Genomic DNA, 15,052 nt, shown 5'->3' on the forward strand with positions numbered 1-15,052 from the left:
GATTTTCAAAAATGTTACCAAATTTTTTAGTCTGTTTTTAAATAATTTAAAGACATTTGAAATATGATTTTTTTGTTTAATTTTATTTCAATAAAATGAGTACAAAAAACTTTTACTTGGTCGAAAGGCTTGAAAATTTAATATAAGTTGTTCTAATATGTGTGTAAAATTATTTAAAATACATGGTTACAATTTATTTTTATAATCATTTTATCATTTTAAGTGAAAATTGTAATGAAATTACATATTTAAACTAATAACGATTATCATTGTTAGGTTGTAACTTATATAAATAAGTAGTATATATTAGTTATAATAAATAAGTTGTAGTATATACAACTTTTATGTACATTATTATATTTTATACACATAATATTGATATTTAAATACCAATACAATGTTAACAGTTGAAACTTGAAATTATGCATATTATGGTCCAAGTTAAAGCATAATAGTATACAATTTATTTAACCAAATCTAACCTATAACCTAAATATTTTTTTATGATAATTAATTAAAATACGCATTTATATAGTCGTAAATATTTTCTAGATCACTAAGCTAATGTTTAAGGTGAAATTATATTCAAACTACCTATTTATTATATTTATAATTACTAAAAAGTCAGCTATAATATAGGATGCAATTAAAATGATAAATAATTTTTAATTCAATAGTCAATATTTTTAAAATAAAATTTTATGTAATTCGACAGTTAGATAAAATAGCAGTTTAAGTGTGCTTTTGATAATGGTAATTGGTAAAAAAAACTCCATGGCAAAAACATCAAAATAAATTTAAAAAGTTCTTCTAGATGACTACATTCCAGATTTAAAATTTTTTTTTCTAACTGATTATATTTGCATTTGAAATATAAAATACTCAAAAAAAAAAAACAAGTATCATGACTTCTTAAGTTTATTTTAGTGAAAAAATCATATTCCTATAACAAATGAAAGCTGAGGAAAAGTTAAATTAAAAAAATTAAAAAATTACAATAAGTACATTCACACACATTTATAAAACATTCGAAGTTGAATAGTGAAAATCAATTGTACTACTGTTTATCAAGTACATAGTTATAGTACCTGCTTTCTACACCACTCTTAGCGAATATACTTACAATATAATTATAAATTAAATTAAATATTAAGTAATTCATAAAAAAAAATTATATTGATATTTTGACTGGTATAGTGGTATGAGCAAAGTCTATTTGTCTTAATATATAATATTATTAGCTTTTCATCTTCCACATTTATTTTGCACCCAATTATAAATACGTAAAAATACTAATTTATTATACAATCATGATTGATGGAACCTAAGAATAGTTATAAATTATAAAATACGCTACCTCAATAACACAAGTTATGTTATCAGTATTTATATACAATGGATAACCTCCATCACTATAATAACCACACAATAATGAATAATTTATTCGGGTTCAATTTACTAGACACTAATTATACAATTATAATATTTATATTTTATAACTTTTAAATAAAAACTTAACATTTTAATTTTTCTTATGCAAACTGAGCAAACACACAGCAGTTATTTTTAATTAGGAACGTATTTTGTACGTGCGAATTTTTGTAAAATTAAAGAATTTGAGCAAATTTTATGCAAATTGGTCAAAAACTTTATGTGTTATTAGCTTTTCATACGTTCAAAGAATTATGGCACTAGATTTCAAAAAAGTTTTAATCGTTGGTTTTTCTATCATTATTGTTGGTAGTGTTCTATTTATTTTTGCTGTGCGATGGGATCGACAAACTAATCATATCATTGGACCAGGACGATTTTCAGATCCTACACTCAAATCTGTCTCCATAGTATGTATTTATATATTATACCAAGATGAACGAAACAGGATACTAAAATTTAAATTTTTTTTTTCAAAAAATAATATAAATATATATACTTCACCCAATTATCCCTAATTATCATTTAAAATATTATGTATATTTTATAAAAATTATATTTAAAATATAACATAATATGAAATTCAGTTCCTGATTAACGAATATGCCAGCTGGGTCTTATTTTTAAATTCCAAAATGTATAACCCTTATACCCACCATAAAAAATATATTTACATTAAAAATATAACCGTTGAAATTGGTATGATAATTGTTTTAAAAAAATGCAACATATCGGATAGAATACAAGTCATTGCATACTTCAAATATAATGATGATCAACCCTTTATATAAACAATAAAAGAAAAATGTGTCTTAATCTAAAACATTATAAATCAGATATTTTAGAACTAATTTTAAAAAGCTTTGTATAAGTATGATGACTATGATGTATGAATCGCGATTTTACATTTTTCATTTTTCAATAATACCTACAACATATTTAATTTTTTTTTTTAATATTTACGAGTAATAATTTATACGATTTTGTTATTTTGTTTTAATTATGAATGTTTATTAAAGTTTTTTTTTTTTTTTTGTTTTTTTCATTTTATTTATTAATGTTTTTTTTTATTTTATTTTTATTATTTTACGCTAGTTTTTATTTTTTTAGAAACTTTTAATTTTAACACTTTTGTAAAATTTAGTACCACTTAACTTTATATGCGCTTTTCTCTCATATTGATTGAAAAAGAAATGCTGTAAAAAAAATATTAAGTTCATTATATGACTTTTAGTCAATTATGGACTTTTTGAGACTACGACTACCGTAGAATAATATAATAAAAACAATTACTTGATAGGTAATGTACAAATAAATCATTTACAACTAAAATTGAATAATACAGAGAATACAACAAACACGATTATGTGTTACAAACTACTGTATCAGTGTGTTCTGTACTGCTATAAGCATATTGCAAGTATGTATACGATTTATAATCGAATATGATACGAACGTAAATAGAAGTGTGTTTATCCACTCAATTCGAGTGTTTTAATGCATGGTATTTTATATATTACGCTAAACCTTCACTGACGTAATAACTCTGCGGTAGGCTGTGCGTGTAGTTTTATAACATTACATCACTATTATTATTTGCTACACATATTTTTTCAATAATTAATAATTCTTTCTAAAAATTATTACACATTAGAAAACTTCAAAACTTTTGTCTTCGTCATAAAAAGATTTTTTCGCAAAAGACATCTGCGATCAGCACCTTTAACACAGAGGTAATGAAAACGCATGATAAATAGTAAAATAAAATATAAAATTTATTTCATAAATAAATAGTTTATTGTCTAATAAATGAAAGGAAAAAATAATACGCTGCTATTTAGTATTTAGTAAATCTAGTATTTATAGTTGTACAAAGTATTCTTTTGCTAGCTGCTGCACTATATAAAATTATTCAACACAGAGATAAGTAAAAGACCTAAAACATAAGAATAATCTAAGAGAACTAAAGAATGTTTCTGATTCTAGTAGTAAAAATTAAACCACACTTTAAAAAAAAAACTTCTAATAATAAACAAAAAGGTTATAGACACAAAAAAATCATACACAATATCATTATAAAATCAATATACTTGCACAGTTAAGAATCTAAAAGTCTAGTTAGATAATATTAAACATTATAGGTACAATAACTTAATAGGTAGTACATAAAAATTGACAGGTTATTCTGCTATATATAGTATATTATACCACGTTGTTAGGTTGGTCTAGGCTACATCTGTTTCAAAGAGAGATAAATGCAAGAGATGAAATAAAATTAAAAATTTTAAGTTCATTTAAAATTTAAAAAAAAAACTAACTAAAATGCAAATAATTTTTAAATATACCATGCTTACAGCTATGCCGTCATGGAAATAGAGGGCCAATGTTCAAATACAACACAGATCCATACAAAAATATTTTTCCTGAAGGACTTATGGGATTAACTAAAGTAAGTATAAATTAATCATTGCACGAATATAAAAATGTTTTCATGTATCATTAATCTGACAATACACGTTTTTGCTATAATACATTTTTATTTTACAATTGTTGTTTTTTTACTTTATAATAATGTAAAATTTAAAACCAATTCTAAGTAAGTAAAAAGTGCTAATTAAATAAAACTTATTGTCTACAAATAAAGTAACATACCTACTGTTATTACATTATACTATTGTGAGGTCTCTTTCTAAAAAAACAATTGAAATAAGTAAATACATTATTCTTTCAGTCACGATCCAAAAATAACCAAATACAAATTGCTTGATACCTTTTTATATTATAAAAAAATAAAAATACTTATGTTTATTGTATTATTTTTACATATTTTCTCGGCGTCAATCAATAGAAAGGAAAGCAAAATATGTATAAAAAAGGGCAAATATTACGACGTTTATACAATGGGTTCTTAAGTGACTTATATTTGGAAAGTGAGATTTTAATCAAAACTACCAACACAAGTCGGACGTTCATGACAGCGGCAATGGTTTTAGCTGGAATTTATCCACCAAAAGATTATCAAAAATGGTCAGACTCAGAAACTGTTTGGCAGCCTATTCCTATTCACAACGATTCGCCAGATCGCGGAATAGTATGTATCCACTAAATACTTGTATCGAATATATTTTAAGCTTCAAAGATAATAAAAGTTATCAAAGAAGTACCTACAAATGTGAGGTAGCCGGTAGGCCACAGGTATACGGGGCTAGGTAAATTGAGTCCGTGATAAGTTTGGTACATTTTGAAAGCGGTAAATTGAGTCCCGGGAAAAAAATGTAAGTAAATATTATTTATATAAGGATATAATATTTATATTTATATAAAAAATATTACAAATACAAATTAATTAAAAAAATAAAAATAAATGTCGTTATTACTAAACATTACATTATATTATATATATATATATTATTTACTTGGTAAAAACTTCATTGATATTGATTTAATAAACTCAAATCGGGTTATAACATTACTGGTGTATTTGGTCATTTGCTCCCTTAGGTTTTGTTCCTTATCTAGCGTGGTTTTCTTTTTTTGATTTTTACTTCTTAATTTTATTTGTGTCTCTGACTGAACTTCAAGCAATTCATCAATAAAGTTAAAAATATTCGGATGTGGACTATAAAAGCGTCGGTTTAATCGCGAATGATACGATTCACAACTATTGGTTGTATGCACGGTTGTAGCAGCAAATGCAGACCAAATATTCGGGGGAAATGTACCTCACAAATAAACATTGTATAGTTATTATAGCAATTTTTAAATTTAAAATGCATATAAATCGTTTTTCCCCGGGACTCAACTTACCTACTACCTTATTTTTTCCGGGACTCAACTTACCTACTACTTATTTTTCCCCGGGACTCAATTTACCGAGTTAGGGTCATTTGGGACTAAATTTACCAATCCCGAGGTATACCTATATCCTCAGTGGCGTATTTTTAATAATTTCTTGGGGGGGGGGGGGGGGGGGTTAAAATTTTAAAAACCCTATCTGGGTAACACAAATTGCGATTAAGATAATGCAGTGATACTCCACACCAAAATAACCCAATTAACCTGTCTTAGATAGTTATATAGACAGTCAACATCTTATCTACATCGTTAAATTATTAGAAAACCCATAATAAAATATTTATTTAACATATAAGTAACTTTTTTTTGTTCCGAGGAGGGGGGGGGGTTGAACCCGAAAACCGCCCCCGTAAATATGCCACTATATGTCCTATACACTTCTATTTTTTTATAAGTATGTCGTACAAAGTTATAAGCTTTTCTGCATTCAATGATTAAAAACATAGTGACTAAGTGGGTAATGCTCTGATGTAGTAGGTATCGAGTGGATCTCGGGCATAGAGTAAGTCACTGTAATGGATATATTAAATTTGAATGCAATGATAGGTATCATTGTATATGAAAAACAATTATGAACGGAGATGATTTGTCAGCCTAGGATATATATTTTCTGGGTGGTGAAAAAGTGATTTATGCTTTAAAATGACTTAAATACCCCAAAATTAAATCATGTATCAATACAGAAAATACCAATTCAAATAACTGGTGTATGTTTCAAGTCTCAATAATTAGTAATTTATATATTATAGCAATAAAAACAATCAAAAATTATTTGATAGTAAATCGTTATTTTACGCTCGAATTTTTGATTTTGTAAATATTTAAACTTTAGATAATTTTTTTTTTTATTGGCCAACACTCAACTTCTTTTATAATAATAATTATAAAAATAATAATAAATTAAATTATACCTTTATAATAATTACTATTGTAAGCTAAACTTGTGGAAAATCTTGTATTTAATTTTTAATTCTTAGCTACTTTTACAAAATATTGTATAGGTACCTATAAATTAAAACTAAAAATATAATGTTCTATTAACAATTGGTTTAAGTTTTTATATACCTAACTTCTAACTTCTAAGGATACTAATAAAACTAATAATAGTCAACTAATTACAGTTTGGTATTTAAGGTATACATCAATTCACGTATACCTAAGTACCTACTATAACTATTGCATTTATTATAGGTTAATAGAGAAGTTATCTTAGTGCCTAATATTTTATATTTTAAGAAACGTCTATCTTTAAAGTTGTTAATAAATTTATTGGATGAATGATATATTTATTAGATTTGTAAAAAAAAAAATTGGCAATTAAAGTTTAAATAGTATAAAATTGAATCATAACTGGCTTTTAAGTTTTGTGATACTTTATTCTAACTTGTATAGTAGACATGAGTGCAAAAACATTATTTATGATATAATAACCGTGTCTATTATTACCTACCTAATTAGTAATCAATATACTTTATGTTGTTTTATTCAGTTATTTGGTAGTAATGGAGTATGTCCGTCTATTGATTCTTTCAATAAAAATCATGATCAAATAGTTAATAATATTATAGAGTCGGACGAAAATATAAAATCATTGATGTCATATTTATCTGAAAAATGCGGACAGCCAATCACCGGTAAAAATGTTTTAAAACTATACGACCTTTTTGTGTGCCAGGTAAATTTAAAATATTATTAATTTATTTATAATATTGGTACATATAGGTACTATTAATTAAATATGATTTTGATATTTTAATATTCTTAAAGATGGCTGAAGGTTCACCACTACCGGAATGGATTAAACCTCACCACATTGCAACAATAAAATCAATTATTTCAAAAAAAGAATTTACAGAATTTTTTTTTGAAAATACGAGTATGCAAAAACTATACATAGGTAACCAAAATATATTATTGAAATTTATTCAATTTATATTGGATGAGATTCTCCAATCAAACACTCACCCGTTTTTCCTTTGAAAATTAATTTATGCAAATTATGATTTTAAAATTGTTATAAGTATACATGAGGACCATATTATTAAATATTTTGGTTTTTATTCCATTTACAAAAGAGTCTTGTAATCTTGTGGTGATATTAAATTTTTTAATCAACTTTTTTGAATACTTTGATGCATCAAAATCAAAATTTAAACCAGTTTTTTTTTTTTGTTACTAAAATGAATATACTTGGGAATAAAATAGTTAAAAATGATTTTATAAAATTATAAAATAAATATAATATCTAATATAATAGTTATTATTCTATGTTATTTCCTATTAGTAGTGGACATTTTTTACAAATTATTGATTTTTTATAGATTAATATATTATTAACTAAAATTATTATGTAATTAAAATATGTGTAAAATAATTTATTGTTAAAATCTCATTAAATAAAAGAAAAAAAACTAAAATTAGGTACCTATCAAATATTCAAATCATTATAAAACTCTAAAAAATAAATAAAAAATAAAAAATAAACTTAAACTATAAATATATTATAATTATATTAATTAAATTTTAATTAAAAATTAAAAAGGAGTGTTTAAAATAATTTGTATGAATTAGATGTATATATAGTTCTCTTCTTACACTAGGTTTTTTTTTATAAATAATACCATTTTAAATGTAATATGTATTTTATAATTTATATATATTATACATTGAATTATGAAGACGAAATATTAAAAGTTTAAAATGGCTCAACATTTTTCTTAAACATTGTTATAATATTATGTTACTCCATAAATTATTTGCCTAAGGCTATCACTTTCGAGCTTACTAGGCTCTGGATCCAATTACTTAAGTCATATATTACATACACTACGTTACCACTAAATGACGGAATTTTTAGGTTCAAAATATTAATTTAATATATGTTATAGGACCTCTGCTAAATGAAATTGGTTTAAACATGGAATCGAGTTCAAATAATAATGATACAAGAAAAATGTATCTTTATTCGGGACACGATATTAGTATATCTATGGCAATAAGTTTTCTTGGCAATATTATTGAGATTCCTGGATTTGGTGCTTCATTACATTTTCACATGTATCACGAAGTAACAAATGGATATATAGTTAAGGTATAAATAAATGCATGAATAAAACAGCCAATAATTAATAATTGAATAATGCAATTATTTATCAAAAATCGAGTTGAGTTATAACTAAGGTAACCATATGTTCTGTTTTGAATGGGACATTCCCGTTTTTCATATCTTTATCGCGATATCACCTGGGGAATCTTCAGTACACTAAAATGTACCGTTTTTAGATAGTAGACAAGAAAATATAACGAAAATTAATTTTTGTTAATCAACTATTGCTTTTATATTATATCTTATATCTAAGGTTAGGTCTGTAAAGAATTTTATTCGTTCTTGTAGTCACCGTCTGATTTTAAAAATAAATTATAGGTAATACATTTTTTCCAACAATAAATATTTAATTCTGTATTTAATTTTCTTTCAATTATTAAATTTAAAAAATATACATATATATATATATAATAAAAATTAATTACTTATTAATAAATGTAATTAATTAATTCGATTTTTGTTCACTATGTAATTTTTTTGTCCCATTCCATCAAAAAAATATTTGGTCACCATAGTCATAATACTCAATTTTTAATAACATTGTATTATGTTTTTGTTATTATTTATTAATTATAAATATACTTGTGTTTACTAACAGCTATCCAGATATCAATACATGTAGAATAAGTTACCTAATTATTATCTATATTTTATAGTTAACTTTACCTTGTATTTGTTATAAATTCTTCTAAAACAATATTCATAAAACATCAATTGATCGTTTGATGAAGACCAAATTTTAACTTTAACAAAATTGTACGAACAACAACTGAATTAATTATTAATTTTTAGGTACTCTATTTTGATCAATGGGATAATGAAAAAGGAAAAGAAGTTATAATACCTAATTGTGGTAATCCCTGCAAATTTGAAGACTTCAAAACACTCTTGGCCATAAATTTTTCTGAAAAATGGGAAAATGAGTGTCAAAAAGTATAAAACTACTAACATAATAATTTCTTATTTTAGTTTATTCTCTTGCCTGCCCAATGTTAAATTGCTTTAAATTATTAAAAAGTTATGAAATATTTTTAAATAAATATGTTACTCAGTGGTGTGGCATGTATATAAGCCGTGTATAAGCGTTGTGTGTTGTTATTTCAGTTGTTAAATGTTATGACCGTTATGTGTATTACATCTTTATATTGTTATGGGACCAAATTAAAATGCAACTTAAATCTTGAATAAGTTCTAATAATATAAAATTATATATTACTACATTTTTTTCTGAAGGTATTGTTTTTTTTATTTTTTATACATAACTAGCTGAACCCGTGCACTTCGTAGTCTGTTAAAAATCCTATACCTCATATATGTCTCAATTTGTTGGCAATATGATGTATTGTTTTAATTCACCGATCGCTAGTTTGCTATTCCCCATATCCAATAATTATTTTGCGAAACCATCGGCTGGTGTATCATTTTGTAGATGTACATGCATATAATATGTGTCTTCAAGTTCAATTCATGTACGTGTTGTCATACAACTGATGATTTGAGACATGCATTTTCCTCATCAGCTGATGTTAAAGTGGTATAACAGGTAGGATTTGTCAAAAATCACCAGACAATAAAATCAGTGCGCCATCGAAGAGCTCTTAATTGATGATGCGATTGCCAGTGCAGTATCATTTTGTGATCGTATTTTGGGTTGCCAAAATTATTGAAATGAGAAAAGTTTTGCCTGTGCCTCCCGGCGCATCCAAGTAGTACAATCCACCGTTGTTTTTTATTATTTGTTTTTATGGCAATAATTAGTGGTAAAGAAATGTTATAATAATAATTAATTTTAAATAAAGGATAAACAAAGAACAGACAGACGGACAGAAATAGAGAGAGAGAATATAGACATAGATTGTTATTTTTCGGTAATCTAAAAATGATATTATTAGTTTCGGGCGTTTCAGTCATCGAAAGATAACAAGCGAAAATACTCGGTAAAACATCACCCAAACATGAATTTTCAGGTCAACGATGGATTTTCTATGAAAGTGAAAAATATTTTTTTTTCATTATTAACTTTTAGTACAATACCATATTATTATCAATCAACAATCAAATTATACTACATAACTTAACAGCATTATATAGATACCTACCATTATTAACAATGTATGAAATATTATAAAATGCAACATAGTTTTAAATTACAAGACCAACTACCAATAAAAAGGTGATTATTTTTTAGTAACAATTTCAAATTTAGAATAGAGGATAGAAAAAAGGTTGAGAGGAATATTGAGGCACTAAGCAAATTAAACAAAATTAAATGTTTGAAGACTTAAGACGAACAGTCAAAAAGTATATATAGAATGTTACTAACACTTTCGGTGAGATGCGTAGTGTGAAAAGAGGAATTTAAATGGAATTTAAATGATTGGGTAGGAGCGAATGACCCACTCAAAGTCGGTTGAAACGGACAATAGTAGATCTTGATAAATCTATGTTATTGAACCAAGTTTTTTTATTGGGTATATTGGGAATAATATTTTTGTATTTGGTAGCAAAATTAGCAGGAAAATTATTCTAGTAGTTGGACCAGAGGTCGAAAATGTGACGAAAATCCGTCCAATGTAATTGAGCGAAGAAAGGTAAAATTGTGTTAGCGGTGGATTTGGCTAGCTTGTCCTTCACTTCATTACTATAAACGCCAATGTGACCAGAGATCCACATAAGTTAAATTAAGCGATTTAACTGGTTGAGAAAATGTATGCATGGTTTTAAAGGAAAACAAAAGGAGGCCATTTAGAATTAAAAGGATTAGATTTTAGTGCTAGTAAACAAGTCATTAAGTCGGAGACAATTAAATAGTTGTTTGGAGTTAAATTTTAAACAAGCAAAAGGGCTTCGTAAATAACATAACACTCTGCGATATAAGAAGAGAATGAAGGTGAAAAATTACTCATAAAAGAAAAGTGCAGTTCAGGTATATAGAAGGAATATCTAGCTGATAACGTAGAAACTGAGACGTTGGTATAAATAACTATGAAATTAGAAAAATTAATGTTAAGGTAGATAATTAGAAAATTTTTTACTAACTATTGGGTCAAACATTGTTTAAGTTGGTTGAGAGAAATGTATAAACTGGCCTTTAAAATAAATTAGGACTCAAGCCTCAGGAGAGAATCGTTTGATTGCTTTTTGAGTTAAAGTTTGTTTTGTTTTATAATGTAGTAACTATTTTTGAAAATTAGGTAGAAAGTTTAGAAAGTTGGTTGCGATTGAGAGGACGGACATTGATATGATGGTAAATCGCCAATTTAGAAAACGAGTATAGTACCTTACAGGTACGTTTCGAAAATAAATTGATCAGATATTAAGCAAATGAGAAATATAATGTGTGTGTAAGTGATTTCAATTTCTTTTTCTATTTTGTTTATGAGAGTATTATAGTTATAACAGTTATAAAAGTAATTGCATTTCAATTAGTAGTTATGTGAATTACTACGTGGTGGTACTAAATACTAACATAATACCTATAAGCGATTTTCAAATAAGTTATGAAAAATCGCGGGTTTTTAGTTATATTTATATATAATATAATATTAATATTAATATTATAATATTATTATTATTATTTACATAATGTACTTTGGACCACTAGCTGAGATTATTTTTAATATTATTTTATTAGCTTTTAATAAAAAGAATAATTATTATAGCACAACTCTAAAACTTATAACGTACATAAATTTGAATACATATTATATAATATTACACAGATAGTAATCATGGAATAATTAATAGTTAGTAAATAATCGATAAAATTTATATAAACTATAAATAGAAGGCCAATTAAAATATTCAAAGAATTATTAATATAAACTAATGATACATATTATTATGCTATTATCATAATAATTAAATATAATGAGAAAGAAATAATAATACTAACATATTAAGGAAAATGAGGGGATAATTTGGGTGACTAAAGTGTCGAATAGCAGTTTCAAACAAATTTAAACAGTTAAATATAATATAAAATATAAATTCATACATTTTAGATTCTGAACAGAGCGATAGATGTATTGATACTTTTCAATTTTACAATAAATGTGTGTTATTTTTTTGTGTTTGTCATCACCTTTTTATTTATTATTCATTATTATACAATGAACTATTTATTTTAAGAATTAATTTTATATTTTATCTTACTAGTTACTGTGTTATTATATTAATTTTAATTGTTCAAAAAAATTTTTTTTGTTTTTTTTTTTTTTTTAATTGTCGAAAAAATACTTCGGTTTTTAACTTTAGAGTATTTTCCGATAAAAAAAAAATTATCTAACTTAAACTAGAGGAGTGTATATCAAAAAAAGGATTTTTCAAAGTAATCGGAATAAATAAACAAAAAAATGAAGAGAAAACATTTTTACGCAAAACAAATTTTTTTTTTTAAATCAATTTTGTTTTTTAGTGTAATATTATAAAACGAATAACTTTAGATACTTGAAATTTTCACAAATGGCTAATATTAAATTTTTATACATGTTATATAATATTGTAATAACGCAAAAAGAGCATATCATTACAATATATATAATTTAGTATTAAAATTAATCTATGTATTCAATATATTTTTAATATTTTGACTGTTATTGAGATGTTTATAGACGAAATGTATTTATTTTTTTTAATTTTCACTAAAAAAAATCACTGGTCAACAAACTTGAAAATTTAGTATAAAGTTCCTTATAAATTATTTTTTATTAAAATTGAAAAAAAAGTTTAACTTAGTCTATAAAAAAATTTTATAAGCTTAAAATTAAATCATAAAAGTTAATAACGATCATACAATCTATATTATATTATATTATATTATGTATCTTACATAAAATAGTGTAAAAATGTATAGCAATTCATCAATTGAGAACAAACAGCTGGACCAATTAAGGCTCAAATTTTTTTTCAGTTGTTCGTAATTGCCAGGAGAAGGTTTTTACAAAAAAAAATATTGGAAACACCCAATTTTTGCATTAAATCTATGTGAATAACACACAAGCGCACGATATGAATATTGAATATCAACAAATCACAAAGCCAATCGTTGAGTTTCCATATTTTTCACACAGTTAGCTGTACGTTGCCAGTTCGCGTGCTGGCAAACCATCTTCGTTGTTTATTTTTGCACCAGAAAACAAAACGAAAAACATTGTTTATCATATCGCTCTCTACTGATTTAGGTTGTATTCAAATAAATCACATTGAAATTTGATCTATGTTTTATTACCAATCTGGAGTTTATCTGAATGCGTTAAATTGGGACGAGACGAAAGTTAGTAATTTTTATTCAATTTTATTATAAGAATTAAATCAACCTATCTAATAGTAAAATAAATAACTTTAATAGTTATATCAAATAACATACCGTGAAATAAGTTGACAGACTGTCCCTGTTGAGTTAGAATGAATCGTTTTTCCTTTACAATTACCTAACATTGAATTCAAATTTAACATATTTGTCACAGTGACCCACACAATACTTAATCTTAATGTACACTAAGGCAGTATACACTTGTAATGATAGCAGGATATAGAATTATTCGAAGTAATTGCTTCATACCTGAATGGGTGGCTGGGTGGACGGGTCCGGGGAGTGTTTAATCGTAAAACAGCAACATAAAAATATTTAACTTTAATATGCACACAAAAAAAACATGTACCTATAAAAATATTATTATAATATATATTATATAAGAAATATTTAAAATATACAATACTATTGGATTATTCTAAGACTCAAAAAGTCACGCTATCGTTGCTTACGTTTAAATTAAGTCTTATCTATATAACTATATATTACCGTAGTCACTAATATTGATAATTATAATTTATAATTATTAAGATATTAGAATTGATAACAAAAATTCAAAAATGAATTTAACTAAAGTTAAATATTTAATTTAATATGAAGATTAAATAACACAAAAAGAATTTAATATAAATTATAAATCCATATTATAGGCTATAGCCAGCCACTGTACAAAAAATAACAGAAATAATATTTAAAATAAGTTTATTCAAGACAATGTTAAGACCAATGGAAGTCGTTATACTTTCTAATAGGTTCTGAGTGAACTTTGGCATTGATTATAGGATTCATGCATTTATGCATTAGATTTATAGATGTGTTAAATTTTATTATAAATAATTTCGTACTAACAATGATTTTGAGTAAATACGGTGAATCTCCATTTCTAAGGGTATAATTTAGAAGTGGTTCCGACCAGATTTAAGGTGAATTATTGATTTAAAACAATTAAAAATTTTAAAATGCTAGTAAGTAAATAATACAAAACTTCATCCTCAAGGTCACCCAAATCATGGCATACAAAGAACTATAGAATTATTGAAACCACTTTTTTTTAGCAGAAAATATTTTGTTTCGTATAACAACTCAGAGGGAGGCTTCTAGTAAATATTTAAATTTAGCTTATTAGTCTATGCTTTTAGAAATCATAAGTTGAAATTGTCGGTACTTTTATAATACTTGTTAGTTGTTTCATGTTTGGTAACAATGACAACTGTAGTTACCAGTTAAACTCCGCTTAGAATAATTTTACTTCGTATATATTATTTAGTATTTATATTTTACTACAAATTTAATATACCTATACAGTACACATTGCAGAGATCTATTCAATGATGAAGAGGTACCTA

The 15,052-nt window shown here is 25.0% G+C and overlaps 1 protein-coding gene across 1 annotated transcript; it reads left to right on the plus strand.

Moving 5' to 3' along the window:
* Nucleotides 1-1,525: 1,525 nt before the first annotated feature.
* On the plus strand, nucleotides 1,526-9,624 carry LOC126550468 (lysosomal acid phosphatase-like). The gene is made up of 7 exons (XM_050202094.1): nucleotides 1,526-1,841; nucleotides 3,788-3,880; nucleotides 4,280-4,522; nucleotides 6,776-6,961; nucleotides 7,054-7,183; nucleotides 8,175-8,377; nucleotides 9,185-9,624. Exons 1-7 carry the CDS (start codon nucleotides 1,686-1,688, stop codon nucleotides 9,329-9,331), a joined length of 1,158 nt encoding a protein of 385 aa, XP_050058051.1. The 5' UTR covers nucleotides 1,526-1,685; the 3' UTR covers nucleotides 9,332-9,624.
* The last annotated feature ends 5,428 nt before the right edge of the window (nucleotides 9,625-15,052 follow it).

This window comes from Aphis gossypii, chromosome 2, assembly GCF_020184175.1.
Source record: "Aphis gossypii isolate Hap1 chromosome 2, ASM2018417v2, whole genome shotgun sequence".
Classification (NCBI taxonomy): domain Eukaryota; kingdom Metazoa; phylum Arthropoda; class Insecta; order Hemiptera; family Aphididae; genus Aphis; species Aphis gossypii.